This window comes from Trichosurus vulpecula, chromosome 5 (assembly GCF_011100635.1).
Source record: "Trichosurus vulpecula isolate mTriVul1 chromosome 5, mTriVul1.pri, whole genome shotgun sequence".
NCBI lineage: Eukaryota > Metazoa > Chordata > Mammalia > Diprotodontia > Phalangeridae > Trichosurus > Trichosurus vulpecula.
In genome coordinates this window covers 20,302,039-20,328,953 of record NC_050577.1, presented here as the reverse complement: position 1 = coordinate 20,328,953, position 26,915 = coordinate 20,302,039, and the positions used below count along the sequence as shown (strand labels likewise).

Genomic DNA, 26,915 nt, shown 5'->3' with positions numbered 1-26,915 from the left:
TGTTGACGTTATCCTAAGATGGACTCTTCTTCATGGATCATTTCCCATGAGCCAGGCTCATTCCCGTGTCCTTCTGAGCAGCTCTCTAGCTTCTGAATGTATTTCAGAAGCCACAGAGCCCTGGGGAGAGGAAGGTGGGCTGGGACCCCGATGAGGGACGATGAGGAGTCAGCCCTTTCCAATGGCCCGAGTGGGCCTCAGACCCAGGAACACCGTGCAGCTGGAGTCTCCTTACACCACTTGTAGGGTTTGTGTGGGTCTGGTTACTTAATGTGATAGCTTGAGACACCATTGTGTTTTTAATAGTTCGAGCGCGAGATTTTTCGTGGACTGCAAAATTTTCCATGCTGTACATTGACAACCCGGTGAGTAGTAAACCCTAAAAAGGACAGGATTAAGTTCCCTGGCCCTTTTCTTTCCTTAAAACTCTTTTATTTATAAATTCTTTTATTTGTAAATTTATTTATTAATTCATTTTTTCCTTTGATAATTGGCCTGAATCCCCTCTCTCCTTTCTGTATTCTTGGGTCTCTACCTGAGAGCATTCCCTGTGCGGACACTGCGAATGCTGATGCAGACCAGCAACTCTTTGGTCACTTCCCTTCAATGCCAGGGCATTGAAGTGACTTGCCCAGGGTCACACAGCTAGGACGTATCAAGGGTAGATAGTATTTGAACTTGTGTTTCCTAGACTGCCTTGTGGCCTCTCTTCTTGGTCTATGTGAGATGTCTATCCACCAAATTTCATCACCCAGGAGAAGGGGCTTGTTCACTTCCAATAAGCATCCCCCTTGCTGGTCTCTCCTTATCAATCAAAAAGCACTTATTAAACACCTACTGTGTGCCAGGACACTGTGACCAGAACTGGTGATTCAGAGGCAAAGGGAAGCAAATTTCTCCCCCCAAGGAGCTTACAGGCCACAGAAAAGGTGAAACATTAAAATAGAGACTTTTTCTATTCAGAGGAGTGGAGAGAAACTGAATAGACATGTAGAATAGTGGTTGAAAGCATGAATTTGGGGTCTGAGCCCAAATGAGCTGGGTGCCCGAGTATGAGGCAGTTCATCTTATGGGGCTTCAGCTGCTGCCTCAGTTACAGGGGAACAACCCTTGTGGAAGGTAGGCTTGTAAAGTGGTTAGTGAGATGGCCACAGAGTCACAGAGGACTGGGTTCACCCCCATCCCCCACGCACTCTGGCTGTGTGATCCTGGACAAGTCACAGGCCCCATTCGAAGGCTGCAGGGGCAGAGAAGGTGCTCATCTGTTTGGGCACAGGAAATTCCTTATTGGGAGCTCCCTGCCCAGAGGAAATCACAGGCCCCAGGCCCAAAATCATGTTTTCAGCCCCTCCTTTTTTGTCTTGTTTTGAGTATTGAATGATATAGGCAGGTAAAGTCCATATAAGCCATAAGATACCATAAACATTCTCTCTCTCTCTCTCTCTCTCTTTCTCTTTCTCTCTCTCTCTCCCCCTCCCTCCTTCTCTTCCTCCTCCTCCCCCTCCCCGCCCCCTAGTACTCCATCTCTGCCGTTGGGCTCCTCTGCTCTTCTCAGAAAAGACCCAGCGCTGAAGTGTCTTGAGGTGTTTGTTTCTCAGAATTTATGTTTCCTTATTTGCCTTTAGACTGGCACTGGTTTCAGCTTCACTGATGATGCCCGAGGATTTGCAGCCAATGAAGATGACGTAGCAAGAGACTTATACAGGTACAATCTCCTTCACCCTTGGCATTCCCTCCCTTCCCCCTTTCTAAGTCACCTCTCAGTTCAGTTCAATGTGATGAGCATTTGTTAAGTACCTACTATGTGCCAGGCACTCTGCTAGGTGTAACTAGTCCCTGCCCTCCAGGTGTTTCCATTCTACTTCAGGGTAGGGACCAAAATGTCCATAAAAATGAAATATGAGCCATATATATACATATATATATACACACACACACATATTTACTTGTATGTGCGTGTATAGGTGTCCATATATATGTATAATGCATGTACAGATATATTTATATGCCCCAATATCCTATATACCCACACACGCACATATACATATATCATTTGTACATGTGGGTGTATAGACACACGTACATATACAGGTGATTTCCAAGGGGAGCACAAAGGTTTACCATGAAGATAAGTTTAACAATAGATCGGTCCACGCAGGGACATCTATTAAGCGCCTACTATTCACCAGCCATTGTGCTAGGCATTTAGGATCCAAAGACTGGGTGAAATAGCTCTTGCCCTCAAGATGCTTATATCCCAAAAGGGGCGATGACCCACATGCATCTAAGTCCATACAGGATGCATTCAGAGCTGGTCCAGAGTCACTGGAAGGCCCTAGCATCTGGGGTGGGGGGAACAACACGGTGAAAAGCTTCCTGCTGAAAGTGATGCCGGAGTCTGGAAGGAAGCCCAGAATTCCAAGGGGTACGGGCTACCCAGGGCCCAGCGCAGGGATAGGAGAAGGGGGATGGAGAGCAGGGAGGGATGGGCCCGGGGTTGGATGGGTGCAGCAGCAGGGAAGTGACTCCAGCCAAGACAGGCTGGTAGATGGTCATGCCCTTCTTGGTGGCCATGACGCCATGACAGTTTTCCCCAAACCGAGGATTCCTGGTGCCTCTGCAGCAGCATCTGGAGGTGTTCTTGCTAGATGACAAAAAGGAAGGCCAGTCCGTCTGACACAAAGAATTCAAAAAATCTGTCCGCAGTTCCCTCTTTCCCTGTATTTTTCTTTTCATCGTATTACAATTTGTTCTGGCAAAAAAAAAAAATGCCTATGATTGATGAAGACTCCGGGTGACAGGGTAACAAGAGGAAATGAAATCTTAAACCTTCGCTCGGAGCCTGGGGGCGCATCTCCTGCGAAGCTGCGGGGAGCACAGCCAAACATGGTAGAAGGCGATCCCTTTCAAGGCTTCCAGCCAGATGCTCAGGAGACCGCCGGAGGGATGGAGGTGGGCCCGGCTCAGGAGCCCCAGTGGCATCTGGGCTCGGCCGCTGCCCATCCTCCTCCTCACCAGCCTCTGTGACCTTGGCCAAGGCCGGGCCCCCTCAAGCTCCTCTGCCCAAGGTCAGCTCCTTTGCTGGACTAGAGGCTTGGAGCCTTAAAGTGACTCCTGGTCCCAGCCTCTGCGTGTCTACGGACGCTGTAGTCCAGGCTTTCTGGCCATGACCCTTAGGAGCTCCCTCCCTTCTCATCATCTTAGAGGACCATCGGAGGTTCCAGACCAGCGCTTCAGACCTTAGCTTGTCTCTTCCATCTTCTCCCTCTTCTCTTTGTCCTCATGTCCCCAGGGGCCCATAGTGAACGTCTGCTCGTTAAGAAGTAAAGGATTTGTTTTGCAGAGAAAGTGAGTTGAGAAAAAAGGCACGCCACTTGTGGTCATGTTTGGGAGGCGCTTTACACAGGCCACTTCATTTCAGCTTCCCCCAGCCCCGTGAGATAAAGTGTCACCCGCGTCCTCATTTTACAGAGGTGGAAACTGAGGCTCGCCAAGTTAAGTGACTTGCCCAAGGTCACAGAGCTAGCCAATGTCTTTCTAGCTAGTAGCTAACATTTCTTTAGCATTCTATATAAACACACACATATTAATTATATGATTGAGATTGTTTTTTTGAGTTTTGCAAAGCACTTCACCAATGTGATCTCATTTTGTCATTATGACAGCCCTGGGAGGGAGGGGCTATTATTACCCTCCGTTTTACAGATGAGGAAACTGAGGCAAGCAGAGGTTAAGTGACTTGCCAGGGCCACCCAGTTAGCCAGTGTGAGGCAGGATTTGAACTCAGGTCTTCCTGACCCCAGGTCCAGCCTTCTATCCCCTGCTCCCCCAGCTGCCCAGTCTGTTCATTTAGGCAGGCAGACCACCTCAAAGGGGCATGGACTGGCTTTGTGATCTCACTGGCATAGGGAACTTCCAGGTGAGGAAACTCCCTCCCCCAATGCGTATCAGCCCCCTCTCGGTAGGGTAGAAGTAGCCTGGAGCCCTGATAGGCTGAGCCTTTGCTCAGGGTCACACAGCCCTCCTGGGCTTTGGGGCCAGCTCTCTGCTCACTGCACCACACTGCCTCTGTCTCCAAAGAGTAACTTTTTTAAAAAGTCCAACTTTCATTGCTAGCTTTTGTTTGTTTATCCCATTCCTTGCTGTATCCCTCCCTTTTCCCTTATCCATCAAGTGATCCCTTGTCATAGAAGAAATGAAAAAAAAGTGGGGGCGGGGGGGAAGCAGTTCAAGAAAACCAGCTGACACATTTTTCATATCTGGCAGTGCATGTGGTATTACATACCCATAGGCCCCCACCTCTATAAAGAGGGAGGCAGGGTCCATCTTCTCAGTTCTACACCAGGGCCAGTCTCGGTCAGTGTAACCGTGCAATGTTCAGCTTCGGTTTTTTGTTGTGGTCATGATTGTACATCTTTCCTTGGTTCTATTTGCTTGACTCGGCATCATCAAACCATTTTCATTTTGCTTGGGTGCTCCCCTGTCATATGTATGGTTACTCCTCCCAGCTTAATTCTCCTCCTGTCGATATGGGCCTCCTCATTCAGGAAGCTCACTTAGATCCCCCGGGAAGATCTGGAAAGGGCCTCGAAGGCTGCTTGGTCCAGCCCCTTCATTGTACAGATGAGGAGATAGAAGGCAGAGAGGTTAAGTGACTTATCCAAGGTCCTACAGGTAGGCATTGGTGGTTCAAGGATTTGAACCCAGGTCCTCTGACTTCATATCCATCATTCTTTTCATCCCGTAAATTTCTCCTAAAGAGGAAGACAGGATTTTTTCAGGCTAGTAGGATCCTGGTTGGAAAATTCACTATTAATGGGCAGCTCCCAAAGCCACCTGTGGTCCTGAGCAGAATGGTGGCTTCCTAGATTGGCAGAACTGATGGGATCGTCTAGAAAAGAGAGAGGCTAGGGCTTGTCTGTTCCCACACAGCTGGGTGTGGCTGAGCTGGGACTAGAACTCGGGTCTTCTCCCTCCTCTCCCGGTGCCCTGCCCCCAGAGGCCAGCTCTCCACCAGAAGCTTCTGCCTTCTTCTCTCCTGGCTGTTCAGGGCAGGTAGCCCAGGTTCCCTGGGTAGAGAAGGCAGAAGAACTTGGGGCACCCTTTTCCATCTTCTGACCTTGATACAGGACCTGCTTGTTCAGGAGGAGGTATAGCCGCTGTCCCTAGAGATTTTCTGGGTGACTCTCCAGGCCAGGTTCTTAATGGACCCTCCTTCATTTCTGGGCAGAATATCTAGAAGCCCAGTCCTCTGCCTTCACACCTGGGAGGTCTGGGAGCAGAGCAGACATGCTCAGGGTTGTTCTGTTCCCACGCCAGAATCCCCATCTGTCCTTCTCTGCCCCCTTCTCCCGGGCAGAAATAAAGGAGTGCCCTCCCAGGTGCCCATCCTCCTCCGTGGTGCCCTCTGAACATAGGAGAAGAAGCTATTGTGTGCTCAGCCACCTCATGAGCTCTCAGTTCAGACCCACCTTCTCTGGCCAGCAAACCCAGGGAAAGCTAGATTAAGGAAATAAATCCATCCCCTGCAAGTTAGAGCCTGAATCCCCATCACTGCCCTGCTTTCTCCCCCACCCACTTTCTTCCTCCTTGTTTAGAACCGTTAAAAATCGCAGCTGACCCTCACTGTGGATATTTACTGCTGCCATGTGGTCCGTCTCTTCTCGCGTGGCGCAGAAACAGACCCGAGTTCAAAGCCCCCATTGTTTATGGCTGTTTTCAGTTCTTTCCCCTTCAGGCTCCTAGCACAGGAAGAACACTAATCAAAGGGGTGCAGAGAATGGATTTCAGCTGGCTCCTTTATAGTTTGCACATTGTGTGTGTGTGTCTAAGTGTGTGTGTGACTGTGCGTGTGTGCGAATGTAGGAGCATGTCTGTGAACAAGTATGAGAATGTGTGTGATGTGTGAGAGTATGTGTATTGCATGAGTGTGTGAATGTGTGTGAATAGGTATACATGTGTGTATCTATGTGTGATGCATATGTCATTGTATTATGTGTGTATGGGAGAATGTTTAATGTGTGTGAATATATGTGTAAGTATATATATATATATATATATATATATATATATATACATACATACGCATATATACACACAGAAAGAGAAGTGCTGTAAAAAGATATTCAATAGAAATGTGTTTTAAATAGTGCATGAATATGCCAATCAAACCCAAACCAATAAGCGTTTACTGAGACCTGTTGCTTCAAAATGTCTTCTATCGTTGTGCGGGTCATCGCCAGGTGTCCTGACCTGTGTCTCGCCACTGGAGTCCAATGACTCTGGAGGAGAGAGGGAGGCTGAGGATTTTGCACAACCCTGCCTCACTTAAATCCAGTTCGCTTACGAGTGAAGACATCTCCCTCCGGATGTCATTGGTCCTCTTCAATAAAGAAGAAGGGACAACAACCACAGCATTGTTGTGGCTCGGAGAAAGTGGGTATTTTCTCTGCACGGCATCTTCCATAGGCTCCAGTGATTTTGAGCCGGGTGGGACCTCAGAGCCATCTTTTCCAATCCCCTCGTGTTATGGATGAGGCCTCCCTATCCAAAGAAGGGTAGTAGTTACCCATGGTCATACAGAAAAGGAGCAGCAGAATTATGAACTCAGGTCCTGACTCCTTATAATTTGCCTGGTACCAGCAGAACCAAAATCTGTTATCCAAAGTTGCTCAGGTTGGTGGGACCTTTCAGAGATCAGACTTCCCTGGCCTAGCCTTCAAGGACCCAAGGTCATGAGAGACCAAGATGGAATCGGACTTGGTCAGTGTGTGTGGGGGGAACCCTTTTGTAATAGGTTAGAAAATCAGATTCCAAAATTAAGCATCTCAGGGGCTTTTCCAGAAATGTGCCTGGGATACAGACATTGGACGTATAATAAGAGAAGCCTGGATTAAAATCCCAACTCTGTGACCTTGGGTACATCCCTTTGTTTCTCTGGCTCTCAGATCCCTTCTCGTAAAGAGGAGGATATGGACTTAGTGACCTCTCAGGTCCCTCCCAGCTCTGCATTCTCTAGCTCTCAATTTGGAAGCCCCCAGGTCACTGGGGCATAGTAGAGAGAGCGCTTGATCTGGAATCAGAAAGACCTGTGTTCAAATCCCAGCTGTGACAATTACCTGTGTGACTTTGGTCACATTATACACTTATTCAGAATCTCGGTTTGAGGGAATGGGACTAGGTTGCCTCTGATTTTCCTTCCAAGATTTTCTATTAACCCTCCCTAAATCTGATCATATTAATTCAGTGAAACACAGGCAACTTGGCAGTGGTTTGTTATGCGATGTTTCATTTTTCCATTCTCCATGCCCTCAACCCCATAAAATCCTTTATAAGGCCTTTCCAGAGGCGTGATTACCTTCTCAAGTCAGTTCATCCAATAAAGCCTCTAATCCTAGGAGAATAGAATTTTCATACTGGGAGGGCCCTCAGAGGCTGTCCAGTGGAAACTCTCGAGTCAGATTCTTGGAGGAAACCGTCCATAAACTGACCGACAAAGCTCTGCTGGGATTTACTATATTAAACCTAACTCTGCCTTCCAGCCAACAGGAAAATAGAAAGGAACAGTGGTTATGAGCTTGGGGTCGACAGGGGGGAGCCTTATTTATATCTCCAACAGGCGGTTTACACAATTTAATGGCTCCAAGCTCCACCAGCACAATAAATGGAGATGAACTCTAACACACTCCAACAGTCTGAGAGTGAGTGGAGTCAGAGGCGCCTCAGGTGTGACGTAGAGGAGACCTTTTGGCCCACATGAGGGAGGTCGTTACCCTTGTCCATCTCCCCTCTAGGTGCCCTCTGAGCTTTCACCTTCTTGGGATTCAGAAGCAGCCACCTTGCTTTCATCTTGGCAGGGAGGTCACCATCGCTTCTTGAACCCAAGCATGGAGGGAGATCTGAAGCCTCCTCTTGTTTTTTTTCCCTATTGAGAGAGACGGTGTCATTTAGAGAGGAAAAAAAGCAACTCCCCCAAAAAACCAAACTCTCAGTTTTAGAGCCAAAGAGTTTCGCCAGATTGCCGTTTGTTTGTTTTTCCTTTTTCCTTGGCTTATTTGTGTTCACAAGAAGTCAGATAGTTATTGTCCTTCAGGGCCCACCTTGCTGTTCTTAGTTTTTTTTTCTCTTATTCTTCACCACTGTGGACTTCTGGCTGCCATTTTGGCTATCAGGGACATGGCTCTTGCTGTTTGTTCTGGTCTGTGTGGTTTGGGAAGGTCATTGTAGCTTTGGAGGCACTGTGGCCCACGGTGTTGGGAGATCCCAGAATTGCCAGGTTAGAATAAACTTCACAGGCCCAGCTCACACCAGGGATGATACAACAGACCCAACCAGCCTCTGTCTGGCCTCTACCTTCAGGCTACAGAGGAGGGAGAACCCACCAGTCATCTCCCCAGGCGATCCCTTGGGCTTGGGACAGCTCTGATGGGAAGGAAGGGTTTCTCCCATCCACCTGAAGTTGCCTCTTAGCAACTTCCATCCATTCGTTGCTCCTGGCTTTGACCTTTGAAAACAAACTGAAGGTCGGATCCCTCTTCTTCATAGCTCAAGTATTTGAGGTCGGCTAATGCTCCCCCGCCCCCATGCAGACTTCCATTTTCTAGACTAAATATCCACAGTTCCTTCAGATAATAGTAATGATAATCATTGGAAGTATCAGTTTGAGGTTTGTAAAATGCTGCACCTAGGTTACCCCAGCTGGTCTTCGTAAGGTGTCAACGCAAAAGCTCAGAGCAGCTGGGTTTCAGTCCCGGCTTTGGGTGATTGTTTTAGGCTGACAACTTCTTGGGAGAGCTCAGTTTCCTTATCTGTAAAAATGAGGGGTTTGGCCCCAGTGGCCTCCAGCTCTGAGTTCCTGAGGACGTTTTCCTTCCATACCCGTTTGTGGTTCCCAGCCAGCCTTCCCCCAGGCTTGCGGCTGCTCCCTGGTTTTTCTGTGTTTCCCTTCATCACCTGTTCCTGGAACGGGGGATCTGGTTAGGCTGTGCACAGTGCCTCTGTCAGGAAGGTGTGGGTGACTTCTCCACTGTCCCACACCTCTGCATAATCAGGTTTCCAGAGCCCTTTGAGTTCCCTCTGTGATAAAGGACACTGTCGCCTCATCCTCTTCCTTTTCCCAAAGGGGCCAGAGCATGCAACTGGCGCTCTGCTTTCAGGCTGACAAAGCATGTTGCATTTCGCTTGACGCTTATAACAACCTCTGAGGTAAATGTCATTATTATCCTCATTGGAGGAATGAAGAAGCTCCAGAAAGCTCATGTCCATGCGCGTCTGAGGCAGGATTTGAACCCGGGACCCTTTGGAGTCCAAATCCAATTTCTCTGTTGTGGAGGATGGGGGAGGTGCAGTTTGTACTTGTTCCCCAGCATCCTCCCCTCAGCTGCTAGTGGTCCTAAGGACCTAGTGACCTGGGTACATGAGCGCCTTCAAGGGTCAGTTTTTAGCTGCCCTGTTCTGTCCGACACCTTCCTCGAACTGTGTCAGATGTTACTTCCTTATCAGCCCAGTTAATTTTGATTTGTTTCACGCACACTTTATGTCTAATTACTGCTGTAAAAGCTCCCTCTTCTCTTTTAACCATGCGAAGGGAATATCCTTTGTGCCTGCACTTTTTTAAAAAATAATTTTTAACAGAAACATACACGTGTCAAAGGTCTTTGCTGCATCCGTCATTAGTTTAGCCTGGCACAAGCGGTAGATGCTGTGTGGGATAAAAGACTCTCACCAATTAAAAGTTAATAAGAAGACATCTCAGGATGGGAACAGAAATAAATTTTATTCAATTCTCAAGAATTGGGCATCCCCCACTAGAACGAATCCAGCAAGGGAGGCACTTTACAAGGGGCTAGACACCCATAATTATACCTAACACAAGAGAATTCCCACCCACCTCTGACCCTTCTCACCATTGGCTGGGAGGCAGGCTTACAATCTGAGCACGAAAGCTAGACAAAGAACTGGGAAATCGAGGCACAGAAACTCCAATCCCCATTCCCTTAGTTAATGATTACAACTGAGGTGACATCTATGAATCTAAAGAAGAAGAATAGGATAAGGGGAGGGGGAGACCCTGTCCATTCTTTACAGTAGAGAAAAACAGGTCCTTATGACCCTGTTCTCACTGAGCAAATCTTTGAACTAGAACCAGAAGAAAGAACAGAAAGTTTCAGGGTAAACTCTCCCAGAGACTGGGCCATCAGACCCTCAGGGCCTCAGAATTTTTTTTTCACTCGCCTATTTCTTGCCTTTTTAAACATTTCTTAGTATAGATATAGATATATATTTATACATATCTTCCCTGTGAAGTCTTCACATTTTATTTATCTCACACAATACTTATTCCCATGTTGATTGAATAATATGTTTAATCATGTTAATGGCTCTCCTGATATTGACTATCTGCTTGTCCATTCCTCCCGAAACCAGTCAGGCAGTAAGCATTTACGGAACAGTCAATGCCCCTTTCAGGGCTTTGCCTATAATGGTCTGTTTGTTCCATTCACCACATTTGTTTGCTTCAGCACAGAGTTCATTATGTTGGACGTATGGGCCTTCAGAATAGCGTTTAGACATGCCTGGTCCTTGCCTTCAATTACCTGAGGGTCGTCTCACACCTGACTGGTTCTGCCCAAGACAGATCAAAGTTTTGCCTGCTGATCGCCAGTCCCAACTTGGTATGAATGTGCTTCCCTCGAGAAATTACCTTGTATTCACTTTGTGTCTATTTTGTATATCCTTATGTGGGCATCTTGCTCCCCCATAGGACGTCAGCTCCTTGAGGCAGGCGCTTACTAAATGCCTGTGGATTGTTGATGGTTTATCTGGCTGGTGTTTAGTTTTATTCCGGCCCTGATTTATCATGATTTTTTTTCCTCTTACAGTGCGCTCACTCAGTTTTTCCAGCTGTTCCCAGAATACAGGAAGAATGATTTCTATGCCACTGGAGAGGTGAGTGCGAGTGACGCTTTCTCATGAGGGTCAGCCACAGTCTAGGCTGAAGTCAGCACTTGCCGTGCTCAGGGAAAGACTGGGGCCACAGGATGATGGCAACGCTGTGGGTCTGGGGCTTGGAAGGAACTTCAGAGGCTGTGCGGACCCACCCCATCATTTACAGAGGAGGAAACTGAGGCCAGACAGGTGAAAGGTAATAGGTGTTGGAGGCAGGATTTGAACCTGTGCTCATTCCACAGAACCACATGGACTCTCTAAATGAAAACTCAAAGAAGTTGGCTCCTTTTTCCCAAGGAGAGAATGAGAGAGGGAGGGAGTGAGAGAGAGACATAAAGACGGAGAGACAGAGAAAGAGAAACAGAGACAGAGACAGAGAGACTGAGGACTTTGCCTCTCATTCTATATAGTTGAGGTGCAGGCTTCTTACTTCGAAGGCTCTTTGCTTGACAATTCACAAGTCAGCAGATAGCTCCACAATCAGCCTAACACACTGGCTTGTGGGTAATTAAGGCCTCTCTCCCTGCTCTGCCCTCTATCCACTTCACTCTGACCTCTCCAGAGATAGATGAGTGAAGGGCACAGGAAGTGAAAGCTGCCAGCCTTGGGTCTCTCCCCACTGCAATCCGTTGTCCATTTAGTTGTTAAATAGGTGTCAGTCCAGCCTACAGGATCACTCTCCCCTTTGGAGATTCAGAGGCTCCCTGCTGCTCTGGGCAAAATACAGATTCCTCTGTTTGGCTCTTGTCCATTTGGTACCAGCCTATCTTTCCAGACTTGTTTCCCATTTCTCATGTATCCTAGAATCCAGCCAGGTTAGCTACTGGCCGCTCCCCCGCCCCACCTCCATACACGACACCCCACCTCCTGCTTCATTCCCAGCTGTCCCTTCATTCCTCCTCTTCCTCTTTACTTGGGCCTCTGAGAATCCCTGTCTTCAGTCTCTCCACTCATGTACCACTTTCATACACAAGGCCTTTCCTGACACTGTTCTTGTGAGGATTGGATGGGAAAATATTTATAAAGTGCTTTGCACAGTGCCTGGCACATAGGTGCTTAATAGACGTGCCTGGTAGACAGGTGCTTAATAAATGTGCCTGGTAGATAGCCACTTAATAAATGCTTATCCCTTCCCCTGTGATGGCAGGCATTTACACAGGGCTTTAAAGTTTGCCAAGCACTTTATAGTGATCATCTCATTTGATCCCGAGGACAACCCTGGGAGGTAGGTGCTATAGTTATCTCCATTTTACAATTGAGAAAACTGAGACAGACGGAGGTTAGTTGACTTGTCCAAGATCACACAGCTACTGAGTCTCTGAGGCAGAATTTGAACTCAGGTCTTCCTGACTCCCTGTGCAGCTGCACCACCTAGCCTCATCCTAAACTTCATAAACCCTTGTTGATGGAATTGAAGGAGGTAGCTGTCTGGATAGGTAACTCCTGCTTCTTACATATTGGTTGAGATGGAATGTGGGGATTGTCCGGTTTTTGGTGGTCCATTCCCATAATGTCCAATTACTATGGCTCTTAGAGAAAATCGGCAAAGGTTTTATAATTCTGCCGTGTTATTACAAAGTGCACCTGTCCTGCTCTGACTCCTGGTAAAGGCTGGAGGCCACTGCTTGTTTAAGCCTCAGTCCTCTAATGGTGAGGTCTCCTGGAATGATGGCTTGAGGCAGTCCATAGCATGGAGCTGGGTGCCATCTCTTCTGGGGTCTGTGCACCCAACCCAAGGTCAGTGTACTTTGTGTGAGATTCCCTGCCTTGTAAATAACATGGACGAGCTGTGAATGAGACAGTTGGACTTTCCACGCAGCTGCCAAGACTTGGATGGAGATTTTGGCTTGTCTGTTCTCTGTCTGCATGCTGGTTTTGTGCATGTAATTCCCTCCTGTGTGTGGGAAAAAACGTTAATTTTTTTTTTTTGTATTTTCCACTGCCAAGATTAATACTCACAAAGATCTCCATGTCTTCAAGGTCACCTTTGAGAGGGTGGGAGAAAGTGTCTGTTTTCTCCTTTCTATAAAGGAGAAATGAGAAAAAAGATACATTAGATATTTAAATTTGGTGGGTTAAAAAAATTAATTATATTATTTTCCATTAAGAAAAAAATGACAAATGTTAACTTTCTCTTTCCCTCAATGAAAAAAGAGAAAAAAAATCCTTGTAACAAACGAGCATAATCAAGCACAACAGATTCCTGTGCTGGCTGGGTCCATAAAAATATCTTTTTTCCACACCTTGAGTTCATCACCTCTCTGTTGGGAGATAAGTAGCTTTGGAATGGAATTGCAGTTGGTCAGTGCACCGATCACACTTCCTGAGTCTTCCAATTTTTTTTTTATTATTACAACACCGTTGTAATTGTATAAATTTTTCTCCTGGTTCTCCTCAATTCACACTGTATCTGTTCATATAAATCTTCCCAAGTTTTTCGGAAATCTTCTCTTTCGTCATTTGTTATATCATAGCCATTTCCATTATGTCTGCATACTCTATATTGTTTATCTATTCCCAAATTGATGGGCACCTGCTTAGTTCTGAGTAATAGAATTCTTTCTTAAAAGGTATGGAGCCCTGACACCAATCACTAGCCACGTTTCCCTTGGGATCAAACTGGGGTGAGAGTAGGGAAGGACATGCAGCTAGGACACACAGACAGGCAACTTCTGCCTAGATTGGGAACACAGTTTCTTAAGGACTCACTCCCTTCATTGTGATGTAGGCAATGCTGTGTCTTCAAACGAGCATAGTTCATGAACCTCCCTCAGACCCTTGTGAATCCCCATCCAGTTCAGGCAAAGAGAGGAGAAGGCCTGAGGAGCTTGACACCAAAGGCACCACAGATCTAATCACTGGGTCCTGGACTCTTAGGACAGTCTTTGTTCGCCTCCAGAGCAGACGTAGAGGCCAGTCTGCTAATGGTACACAGCTGTTGTACTCCCAAATCCCTGGCTAGATGTAGTTCCTGGTAGAAGTAAAATGAACATCCAATTCACTCCCACGTGGAAGGCAGTAGAAAAAACACCCAGGTTGTGCTGGTCATTTTGGATCTGCCCCTTGTTACTGGTGACCTTGGTGGGTCACTTCAACTGAATTCAAAACCCTTCAGTCCCACTCTGTGAAAAGAAAGCATTATTCAGAGTGCTGCTGACACAGAGACAAAAATGCCGTACCTTCTGGCCTCAAGGAGATTACATTCTGCTACGGGGGAAGGAGGGTATGATACGTACCCAAGGGAGTAAATGCAAATGCTGAAAAATGATTTCAGGAGTCAGGGAATGCTAACCTCTCAGACCTGTTTCCTTGCAAAATGAAGAAGGTTGGGTGTTCTTTGAGCTTCCTTGCTGCCCCACATCCTATGGATCTGTGGTGCTCTTTAACCCTGGAGCTGCCCAAGGTACCCTCCTCCTACTGTCTCTGCCCTGCTCTGTTTGTCTTAGAAAGAGAAGTCCCAAGCAACAAATTCTCAAGCATTTATTGACCTCACACTCCAGTGCCCTTAGATAAGCTGCTGCTGTCTGTGATGTTATTGTCATCACATCCCCATCTGTCCTTTTGGGGTTTTATATGTGACTGCAGCTCTTAGGGTGCCAAAATCATAAGTTTTGTAGGAAAAGAAGCCACAGTCTCATCATCAGCCAATGGAGGGGCATGAATCTTCATTCCTGAGGAATGCTGGGAAAAACACTCTCTGTATGACTCTGGGCAAGTCTCTGTAGGTCTAGTTTTTCATCTTTAATATGAAGGGATTCATGTAGAGCAGAGGTATCAAACTCAAATAGAAACAGCTGCATTTTGACTTAGAAAACCACAAATTAACATCATCTATGTTATTATATTTTTATTTATTTTTGTTAAATATTTCTGAATTGCATTTAAATCTGGTTTAGATTGTACACCTTTTGTGGGCAGCTTGAGTTTGACACCTTTAGACGAGCTTTAGGGTCCCTTCCAAACAGGATCGTCTCAGTAGAAAGGTGGACTATAGGGGAAGAGACGTGCATGTACTGTCCAACTTGGTTGGTGTTTGTTTTGCTTAACTGTCTTTGCTACAAGTTAGTTCTATGGAGGATTGGGGGTTGTTGTCGAGTAACAATGGTGTTAACCAAAAGAATGAAGGGCTTACATTAGATGTTACTGAAAGACTTGCAAAGATGCTACCTGGGTATTAATATAATTGGTTAGAGAAGGGGAATGAACAGTCTCCCTGGTCTCAGTGCCTGTCATTGTCCTCTCACTTTTGGCATCTCTCAACAATTCTGGAGCCCTAAGATTTATCTTTATGACAAACTGTCCATGTTAACTAGGAGATAAGCAGAAAGCTTCATATCTGGAGAACTTTTTAAGAAAAGGAAAGACAAACCATGAGAAGAAGCGAAATATCCAGCACCTCCCTGTTCCTGCCTGGCCAGTGGAGGTGCCCAGAGCCAGAATTTATTAGCATCTGCTTTCAAGCTGTTTGAAGGCGAATAAGTAAACATCTTTGCCTCCTTTCCACCTCCCCTCCCTTCTGCCCCAAATACCAACTGGAATTAATTTTCTCTAAAGAGAGACAAATGTGTCTGGTAAATCACCCCTCCTCCGGGCATGAAAAATCGACTTCAAAAAAGGGAAACAGGCTGCATTTAATTCCCGTAATTAACTTTCTTTAAAAGTGTGATCCACTCTGAGCCAGGCACCGGGCTCATGAGGCAGGAGCACAGGAGGGGGCTGGGATCTTGGCACTGGTGTGACCCATAGGCAGCAGTGAGGTGATGGGGAGAAGAGAGAAGTCAACCTGGGTCCCTCATCCTGGGCTCTGTGAACAGTTGGGGTTGGGATATATCCCTTAGTCATGGCGAGGGATCCTGCCCTTCATGGTGGGGGACTTGTGGTTAAATCCGGGTGTGTCCTCCTGGTCCACACAAGGCAGCAGATACTCGTTACAAGCAATTTTGCAGCCAGAGTACAATTGTGGACTATAATAGACAAAGTTTTTGACTAATTTCAGACATAGTGATTTTAATTGGGAACTCTGCATTTTAAAACCACCATCAATCGACTTGTGGATAACATTAATAATGATAATGTTAATGAGAATAATTAACATTTATGCCATGTTTTAAAGTTGTTTGCTTTACATAGATTATCTCATTTGAGCCTCACAACAACCTGGGGGGGAGGTGCTGTTATCTCCTGGAAAAATGGAATCACAGAGAATAAAAGTGACTTGGCCAGGGTCACACAGCTAGTAAGTGTCAGAGGCTGGATTTGAACTCAGGCCTTACTAACTTCAGGCTCCTTAACTGCATCATAATAGACATTTTAGGGACCTCTCCATTTAAAATCCTCCATCAATCAACCAATTCATCAGTTAATAAGCATTTATTAAGTGCATATTGGCAGCTAGGTGGCACCATAGTGCATTGAGTATAAAGGCCCCAGTCAGAAAGCCTCATCTTCCCAAGTTCAAATATGACCTTACTAGATGTGTGACCCTGGGCAAGTCACTTAAGCCTGCTTACCTCAGTTTTCTCATCTGTCCAACGAGTTGGAGAAGGAAGTGGTAAACCACTCCTGTATCTTTGCCAGGAAAACCCGCAATGGGGTCACGAAGAGTCAGATAAGACTAAAGCAACAATAAATACCTTATTTGTATATATTGTTTGCATGGTCTCCCTTCCATTGGATTGTGAGCTCCTTGAGATCAGGGATTTTATTTTGGCTTCCTTTGTATCCCGAGAACTTAGCACCATGCCTGGAACACAGCAGGTACTTAACAAAGGCTTGCTGACTTGACAGACTCTGTTCTCTTCCTTTAGAGTACTGCTCTCAGGTAGCCACCAGATTAAAACAATTTGATAGATGAGCACCCGTTAGAGTGATTGATATGCCGCATGGAATAATGGTGAGAGCTGGCCTCAGAGTCCAAGGCCTGGGTTCAAGACCTGTCTCTGAAACATTCTGATAGGGTGACCCTGGGTAAGTCACTTAAATATTTGAAGACAGCCACCCCCCCCCATCCCTCTTGGGGGTTGACCACCTGATCTTCATTAACTTCAACCAGTCCTCACAAGGCATGATATTATCTTGGTGACCACCATTTTGGTTCCTTTCGTGTCCATGGCACATAGGCAACATGCTAAGGCAGTAGGTCATAGGAACACTATAGATGTGCATCGCTGGTAGCAGGAGCCTCCTAGCTGGACATTCCCAATACTGCTTAAATCAGAGCTTTGGTCCCTCCCCCCCAAAAGTAATGGATAGCTTGCTTCCTCCTTATGTGATCTGGGCTAGTCCCTCCAGCTCTCTGAGCCTCATCTGTTAAAACGGAGTCAATAATACCTTCCCTCCCTACCTCATTGGGCTAGCTTAGGAGAGACGTGGGTTGTGATGACCCCTCCCACTGGTCTTTTCATTTCAGCAGGGAGTGTGATGAGCGGAGGATGTCATGTTTGTGTGAGGAGCAGGAAGGGCAGGGGCCCTTCTTAGAATCCCAGAAGTTGTATTATACAAATCTGTCGTAATCCTGATCCAAGGTGTCTCCTCAGTACTAGACTTTGGGGACACCCTGTGTGACCTCGGGGAGTTTAGGAATTAGGCAGAACTTTGGAGATGAACGCCTTGAGGTTGCTGGGTGGCATCCTATGAATTTAATCCTATACCAACTCGTTGTGCATGTCTGAGCTCTATTTGTCTACAAACCCCCCGAGGGCAGAGACTGTGTTATTTTTTAACTTTCTCTCCCATTGTGTTGAGCCTTTCTCTTCTTGGATGTTATTGTTCAGTGGGACTCTTTGTGGCCCCATTTGGGGTTTTCTTAGCAGAGATACCGGAGTGGTTTACTATTTCTGTCTCCGGCTCATTTTACAGATGAGGAAACTGAGGCAAACAGGGGGAAGTAACTTACCCAGAGTCACACAGCTAGTAGGTACTTGAGGTGGGATTTGAACTCCCTGACTTCAGCCCTCTATCCACTGTGCCACCCGGCTGCCCACTGCCTTTCAACTGTTGTTGAATTGAATAGAATAGGCTGAGCCTCTCGTTCTGTAGAAGAATGAACTGCCCAAGTCCAAGGAAGTTAGACGTCTTGTCCAAAGTCACAAAGTTGATCTGCAACTAGGGCTAGAACTAGAACGCGGATCTTGGGACTCCCCAACCATGCATTGTTCATAGCATCATAGATTTAGAGGGGGATGGGAACTTAGAGGCCTCCTACTGCCATCCTGCCACTCACTCAACTAGCATTTATTAAGTGCTTGCTGTGTGCCGGCACTGGGGATGCAAAGAAAGGCCAAAAAGCTGTCCCTGCCCTCAAGAAGCTGATACTCTAATAGGAGACATAACTTGCAGATGGTGGATGGAGGGTAATGGCCCTAGCACCGCCCATTTTACAGCTGAGGCCCAGATGGGTGAAGCGATTGGCCTTGAGGTCCCATAGCTGGTAAGTCTCAGAGACAGGACCCAAACCTGGCTCTTCTGAGCCCCCGGCCCCACTGCTGTCTCTCCTGCCTTACTTTGCCTCCCTGGTATTTCTTGACAGAATCAATCTCATTTCTCTAAAAGCCCGTCAGAGGAGGCACTCAGGAACTTTGCAGAATGTCTCTGGAGTTCTTAATCTTCCTCAAACAAAATCCCAACTTTCTTTAAAAATCACCATCCTGCAGATTTTTGCTCTCAGGCTCAGACTGGGGTCTTCATCCTAATGATGCAAAGACTCAAACCCCTTGCAGTACAATTTCCTTTCTGCTGAGTTTTCTTAGATGCATTTCAGAGCTGTCTTGGCTTTGGGACCTGGGACAAATTGCTCTTTTCTATTATGTCTGACAGCACTTGCCAAGTTTTCTTTAAGTATAGACAATGGAGTGGTGACTCTTGAGAAAGAATATTTAAGTCGGGGCCTGCAGATGTCACAGAGAGGGGAGAGACACTTGAAAGGGACTGGGATGGGAGAGGGTTGTCACAGAATTGTAAAATCTCAGGGCTGGGAGGCAGGGAGGTCAGCAGCTGTCCAAGCATTTATGAAGCACCAACTATGTGCCGGGGACAGTGCTAAGAGCTGGGAATACAACTATGAGTAGAAAGAAAGACAATCCATGTCCTCGAGAAGCTTACAGTCTAATGGGGGAAGAAAAGAGCTGAAAAGGGGAGAATGGAGGAGGCCCCATGTAAAGAAAGAACAGTGAAGAAAGAAAATGTCCGATGTGTGGTCATGCGGGCTCTCCTTGGACACGACTAGTGTGGGGCAGTCGATCACCTCTTGAGGCAGCCCATGCCACTTTGGGGCGGGACTGATTGTTATGATTTTTTTTTAATATCAAGAAGCTCACATTTTAATGGTGGAGACAGGCCTTGATGATGGATTGGCTATGAGGAGTGGGAGAGGAAGGTGTCAAATAGGACACACAGGTTTTGAGCATGGGATTGGGAGGATGGTCTTTGGCTCTAGGGAAGAGTTTTGGGGGGAGGGAGAAAACCCTGTGGGACACACACAGTTAGTGGGTGTGACCCAGAGGAAGATCCAGCAAAGGAGACAGAGAAGGAGCAGTCAGAGGGGTCGGAGGAGACCTGGGAGAGAGCTGTATAACAACAACCTAGGGAGAAGAGAATATCCAGGAAATGAGAGTGATCTATAGAGTCCAAGGCTACAGAGAGATGGAGAGGATGAGGATTTGACGGCTGAGATCGTCGATCGCTTTGGAGAGAGCTGTTTGGTGGAATGACGAGGCTGGAAGGCGGGCGGACTGTGAAGGGTTAAGAAGAGAATGAGAGGAAAGGAAGCGGAAGCCTTCTCAGCCCCGGCTTTCTTCCTGGGGATGCTCTTTAGCATATAAATTACCTTCCTAAAATGCACCCAGAACTTCTAGACTGACTAGGACAGAGAGTAATGATCTAATCATCTCCCTAATCCAGGACGTCCCTTAATGCAGCCTCAGATTGCCAGCTCTGTCACATTCCACTGTGAGAGGAAGTGTGGTCTCATGCATAAAGAGCTGCCTCACAGATGGGAAGACATGGGTTCGAGTCCTGCATCTGATCCAGGCTAGCTTGATGACCCTGGGTGGGTCACTTAGCCACTCTGCCCCCAGTCAGTTCTCTAGGAGTTGCAGAACAAATATTGATCTTCATTGGTGAGGGGAGATTCCTTACTGGGAATTCCATACATTTAATTCACATTGGGTCTGTAGCACACAAGGATGCTCAGAACCTTTCCAGATAAACTGTCTAGTTACATCGCTTTCATCTCATATTCAAAGAGAAAGATGAGCTTTCTCCAGATTCAATCAGTCAAATTTAACCAGCATCTACTGGGGACTGGCTTTGTTCTAAGTACCAGCTCTGGAATCAGAAAGACTTGAGTTCAAATTTGGTCTCAGACACTGCTTAGCTACGTGACCCTGGGCAAGTCATTGAACCACTGTTTGTCTCCATTTCCTCATCTGTAAAGTGGGGATCATAACAGCACCTCACTCGTGAGGCCAAATGAAATATTAATTGTAAAGTGCTTAGCACAGTGCCTGGACAGAGTAAGCGATGTGTAAATGTTAGCTATTATCATCATTATTCTCATTAAATATTTTATTGACTGCCGTTTCTTCAGGACTTTTAGGGTATGAGTAAGCAGTCAGTTCCTTAAGCCTTTCCTGGAGTATATTACTCTGTCTTAGCCAAGTACTTGGAAAAAGAGGACCCCATCAGATTTCTAGATGTGGGGGAAGAGGTGTTGAGGTTAAAACATCACAGAGGGCCAGCTTCTTGCTGTTAAATTTCACTTCAGTTCTTCACGGGCTCCACGATCTAATTAGTTGATGTGGGTCCCTCGTCCATTGGTGAAGACTGTAACCCACTGGCATCTTCTTATCCTATATGGCTCACATCTGTAATGTCCTGTAACTCTTACCTAGATGACCTACCCAACTGGGGCATTCCAATCGGCCTTCTCCCATTCCTTGCCTCTGATCCTTCCCTCTTTGCTCCATGACCAGCCTGTCCCATTTCCCAATCATGTTTCTGATATGACAGAACTTATTCCTCTTCTTGCACTCAAATCACCGTTAACGATTTACTACTACCTCCTGATCATCACGTCTTCTCTCTCTGCCATTTGGATTCTTTGGAGCCTGATTTGCAGTCATATGTCATCACTGGGAGTGTATCACTTTAAAAAAAATTATCTTTGGTTTTTACATTTCCTAAATCATCTCCCTTATCTACCTGTCCCTTATAACAGAATAAACTAGAGTAATTTTAAAAAGCAGTTTAGGAAAACTTAACCAAAATGTCAACTAAATCAGATACAGCTGTAGCTACCCACCTCTTCAAAGAAGTAGGCAGTGAAGTTTTTCATCTCTTGTCCCGGACTAAGCTTGGTCAGTAGAAATACTAGGGTTTGTTTTCATCTGTTGTTCCTTCCATTTACATTTTTATATTCCAAGTGTATGCATATTGTTTTCCCCTTTCTTCTTCATCATTCAATTATTTTTCATATCCATTGTTTCTTGTGAATTGCTGTTAGCCAAAAAGATGGCCAGGTGAGTCTGGAAGCAGCTTGGGCTTGTATGTGTAAGGATGGCTGGAGCACTCATCCTGTAAAGTGGGATCAGTGGCAACTTTGGGGCACGATTAGAAACAATGACCTGCTTCCCCTGGTTTCATGCTGGGCCCTTCTGGCTCTGTACCAAGGAAATGTGAAGTACAGGTGATGGGGCATCTCTAATTCCTTCCACCAGAGAAAGACTCGCAACCAAACACATGAAGGAGTCATCAGAATAATCTCCATTTAGGGGAGAATTCTCATTCCTCAGCCAGCCGAAGCAGCGAGAAAGTTGGCTGGGGAACAAGATGCTTTTTTTTTTCCATATGTTAAGTCCCGTTGGTCTCCTTTTGTTTTTTTTCCAGTGCAAAAGAAACAGGAGCCTTTTAGGTGAAGGCAAAGTCTGTTCTGCGCCCTGCTTCCCACCCCCCTTCTTTTTCAAAATTACTACAGTGTGGTCTTCAGATTACATGACACATGGTCTAGAAATGTCTAGGAAATGGTGGCGTTGACCACAACATGGAGGATGCAGCGTTTCTCATTCATTAATTTTTGGGACCAGTCCTCCTGGAACATCACACCTCTCCTCTCCCTGGAGAGAATCAGGAAAACTGAGCGAGGCTAGTGGGCCCGCCGTTTCTGACTTCATCCTCTCAGTCACTACATCTTGTGCCAGTCACATCAATGCAGGGTTTTTTTTTAAATCCTGCCAAGGTTTCTCATCCATTTTAGGGACCCTTGCCCTCCCTCCATGTTTGTTTGGAATGAGTAGTCTTCATGGAAGCCTCATAATATACATAGGTCAACTCATTTGCCTTGCCCTTTTCTCAGCTCTTGGGGTGACCCCATCAAAGCTTGTAGCTCAGCAGGCTTGGTACTACCCAGAGTGAGGGTGAGAATAGTGTGACCTTGGTCCAGCAGGGGTTTCTCAACTCAGCTCCTCCTGGGGAAATTAGAGGCAAGAGAGGTGATGGTTTAAAAGAGGGGGATGCTTGTGGTGAACTCTTCCCAGCTCCTTCGGCTCCATTTCAGCCAAGGTTCACAGCAGTATCTAGACAAGCAAAACAATGGACTACATCCCTTACTCTTAGGGCCAGCCCACTGGCCCTGAGAATTTGTATCAGGCTTTCATCCCAGCTCCAAGGCAGACTCACCCTTTTGCACCAGTTCAGGGGGTTTTAGGCGCTATGGACAGTGACAATGTACATGCAGCTTTCTAGGTAAACACGAGTGTCTCCACCATTCAGGGATGTGTGACTGAGCAATGGATCCCTTACCTTATGAAATCTAACGAGAAAAGATGAGAACGTAGGAGGAAGGTAATTGTATCCATTTCTCCTTTATTTTTTTTCCCTTCTAAACCTCACTAAGAAATGCAGCAGCCTTGGAGTAACTGCTAACATATGTGAGGTTCCTGTAAGAGGAGACTGCTTCCATTATAGTCTTATTCTCTGACACTGTTTTTTTTTTCCCTTTTTTTCCTTCTGGAGGGGGTTGATTGAATCTTGACTCCAGACATGAAACCGACTCTTCTCAAAAAGCTCCAGGGTGGCAGGGGGCTAATAAGCTTGACATGGATTTTGTTGAAACATGTAAGACAGGAGAGTCAGACAGTGCCCATAATTACAAATTTCTTTAAGTCCATTTTCATTGTGCCTTTTCACATCTGGATAATTAACAGGGCATTACATCCTCCCAAGAATATTTTTACAAGTACAATATGCTGTTAACATGACTTCCATGACTGTTAGGCCTTTCCAGACATCACATAGTAAATAATTCACAATGATAGCCAAACAACGAGATGAAGCCCGCTCCTTTATAATACGGAGCCGGGGGTAGGAACGACAGGGACACAGGAGAATGTGAAATGAAGACCTGGGCTTTGGGGTCTTTTTCCTAATGCTTGGGTTGACTTCTGCAGTTTGAAGCTGTGTTATTTCTTGTCACAGTTGGGATCAAGATTGGTCCTCCAATATGAAAAATGAGTCAACTGAACCTGAGATGAAAGATGCCTTCCCTTTGCTACTTCTTGGTCCTCATGTACCTACACTTAGAATAGCGTCGGGCACATAGGTGCTTAATAATTGCTTATCGATTGATGGGGAATGGTTCTTTGTGATCTCTTTGTTAATAGTAGGCTAGAACTTGGATGAGTGGATGATTAATTTACTTGGTCTCTTAGGGTAGATAAATCCACTCACCTGGCCAAGTTCCTCAGAAGAATGGTGTTCTAGCAATCAGTGTGGAAAGAGCACTGGATTTGAATTCAGGACCTGGATTCAAGTTCTATGTATAACATTTGTCATCCCTCTCTGGTCCTCAGTCCCTTAGGGACCTTGCACAGGATGCTAGTTTCCAGCCCTAGGTCCCGGCTCCTGTGGTTGTTGATCTGGTTTCTAGTCGGTCACACTTCTCCACATCCCTGTAACAGTGGCTTTGATGCTGTTGGCAGCACTTAGGAACACAAAGCCCCATCAGATGGTTGATGTTAGGTTACCAAGTTCCTGGTTATCCTCGGACAGCTGCCTGCCATATTGTTGGAGCTCCAATAATTCATTAGTGAAGGCACAGGGAGAATTCATCTGGATTCAGGTTGTGATTTAAAGGGAGGCTTTGCTTTGGTTTGTTTTTGTTAGGGGAATAGTTTGAAATCAGGCACCCCTTCCCACCCCCTGGCCAAATGCTAAGAAGATAGTATTCATTCATTCAGCATTTATTAAATGCCTTCTGTGTATAGGGCACTGTATGGTAACCTGCCTCTTGAATGCTCTCCTCACAGTGAAGATAGTGCATCATCATCCCTATTTTACCAATGAAGAAGCTGAGTGCCTGAGAAGGGAGCAGACTTGCCCAAAGTCACACAATTAGTAAATATCAGAGACAGGATTTGAACTCAGCTTATGTGATTCCAAATCTGGCACCAGTGACAGAAAGTTGAAGACAATTATAGAGTAGTAGTGCCCAAAAGGATATATATTTTTAAAAAATTCTATTTTTTATATATTGTTTTTACTTTGCTTTTCAAATGCATCCCTCCTCCCTTTCCTACCCAGTGATAACTCCCTTGTAACAAAGAGCAAAAAAGAAGGGGGAAAGGAGGCTGCATCCTCCTGGTCCTCCACCTCTGCACAGCAAGGACCAAGGTGGATTTTCCTATCTCCTCTTTGGAGCCAAGCTTGGCCATTAGATAAAGTGATTATTGACATCGTGTCCATTTTTTTTTATCAAACTACCACCACCTCAGCTCACCCAGGTTAATGAAAAGCAATGATGGAGAATTGTTCACATTAAAAGAGTATGGAAAGGTGTATGATGACACAGAGAGGAATGTGAAAAGTGATGGGCAAAGATTGACATAACAGTGAACAATCACTTAGGTTTTGGTTACACTTTAAGGTTTGTAAAGCATTTCTTCCAAATCACCAGATAAACTTTTATGAGTCACCTTCCTGGCTGTGCATGTGATATTGGAGAGAGCCATTACATTTTAGTATTTCCCTTCTCTCTTGTCAATGACTGGTTGGTTTATGTGGTACTCCTCCCTCTCTCCCTCTCCAGCCCTGGCTAGGGCTCATGATGCATTGTATGCCTATTGTCTGAGCAGAGAAAGCCTAGCTAAGCTGGAGTGGCTGCCATGTTGACTATAGGGATTAGACCCTATGATTATTGGTATCGGGAACTCCTAGGTGAGCAAACTCCCTATACTCATTCAGGTTGGCACCTTCTTTTTTTAAAGAGTTGACCAGAACGCTGAATGGTTAAGGTCCAGTGTCACAGAGCTAATACTTGTCAGAGGCAGGATTTAACTCAGGTCCTCCTGGCTTCAAGGCTAGCTTTCTGTGCACTACTCCATACTGTTTTTCTAGGTAGCTCTTTATGTGTTTCAGAGAACATGCCAAACTGCATTGGTGGAGGGAGTCTCCTCACCTGGGAGATCTGTTTCACATGTGAAATCACAGATCTCATTGATATTCCTATCTGTTAGCTGACTGACATTGAGATTTTCTTGATAAGAAATTTTTTGTAAGACTTTTTGGAGTTTAAAGGAGAAAAGTCCAATTGGTCAGAGAATTAGAGTGACTGGCTTTATATTACCTAATTCTGGAAGGAAATTTGGATGTTCCTTCTTTTATCAAGCATTTATGGAAGCTTGAATTGATATCTAGCACTGCCCTGGGTGTTGATTATTCATGGGACATGAAAGAGAGGCATCATGGGGCCAGTGGGAAATGGAATCATGGAAGTAACCCAGATCTTGCCTGTAAGTTCCCTTGGGCATCTCACCAACATCCATAGCCCTCATGTCCCCTCATCAGCAAAATGAGTGCTGGTCTAAATGATCTCCAGGCTTCCTTCCTCTTAGGATCTACAATTCTAAAGTAATCACTACCAAGCATTTTTTAAGAGTCTCCTCTGCCAGGCTCTGTGCTAGATGCTAGAGAAACAAAGACCTAAAGGGAATGGCTCCTGCCCTCAAGAAGCTTACCTACTATTCACAAGATGGAACTTCTTATGAGAAGTCTTAAAAAATAGCACGTCAATTTATGTGATACAGAAAAGAAAGCTAGTTTTCCATTGGTATTCTAATTATCCGTCCTATCAGTAGTGTGAATATCTTCAATTTTTTTGTATTAGATTGTCAGCATTCCTAAATATGACTTCCATCGTAACACCCATTCTCTTTAGTCTTATGCAGGGAAATATGTGCCAGCTATTGCCTATTACATTCATCTGCTCAATCCCATGGCCAAGGTCAAGATCAACTTGAAAGGTGTTGCTATTGGCGATGGCTTTTCTGATCCAGAAACAGTAAGTTCTGCCTTTTCCTTCCCTGGCCCCCCCTTCTATTGTGCCTCAATAGGAAGGGAAATCCTCTTTAATTAGATGGAATGCTTTCTGAAGTTACGGCACTAACTTGATAAAAGGAATTAATATTTCCCAGTTGACTTTTTAATGCCTTTATATCTTTAATTTTTGACAAATGTTTCATGGCATCAAGCTGCTGGAGTGTGTGTGTGTGTGTGTGTGTGTGTGTGTGTGATTTAAGTTGTTATTCTTGGTAGATGTTGCCAACTGATCTGGTATTGAGGAAAATTATTTAATCCAATATCTTCTTTTTCTTTTCTTTTCTTTTTTTTTTAACTTGGTGTTGTCCGCCTGCTGCATCAGATCATAGGAGGCTACCCAGGATTCCTGTACCACATTGGTTTGTTAGATGAGAAGCAGAAAAAGTACTTCCAGAAACAATGTGCTGAGACCATCAAGTACATCAAGAAGGAGGACTGGAGGAAAGCCTTTGAAGTATGTACCCAAGGGCTCTGAACTGCCCCTGAATAATCAAAAGCAGCTGAGCAGGGTAGGGGTCATAGAGAAGCAAAGGGGAAGTGGGGGGGCCTTTCATGTTAGAGATGGTGCCCATGATGCTGTGGAGGGGATAGGCAGACAG

The 26,915-nt window shown here is 45.7% G+C and overlaps 1 protein-coding gene across 3 annotated transcripts in view; it reads left to right on the top strand.

Annotated features, from left to right (window-relative positions):
* The window catches only part of CPVL (carboxypeptidase vitellogenic like), a 122,435-nt gene that overhangs the window by 37,253 nt on the left and 58,267 nt on the right, over positions 1-26,915 (top strand). For all 3 annotated transcript variants that reach the window (XM_036761487.1, XM_036761489.1, XM_036761488.1), the window contains exons 5-9: positions 307-365; positions 1,626-1,705; positions 10,881-10,947; positions 26,156-26,278; positions 26,639-26,770. In XM_036761487.1, coding sequence (XP_036617382.1) covers positions 307-365; positions 1,626-1,705; positions 10,881-10,947; positions 26,156-26,278; positions 26,639-26,770 — 461 coding nt within the window. The remainder of the gene's footprint in view (positions 1-306; positions 366-1,625; positions 1,706-10,880; positions 10,948-26,155; positions 26,279-26,638; positions 26,771-26,915) is intronic.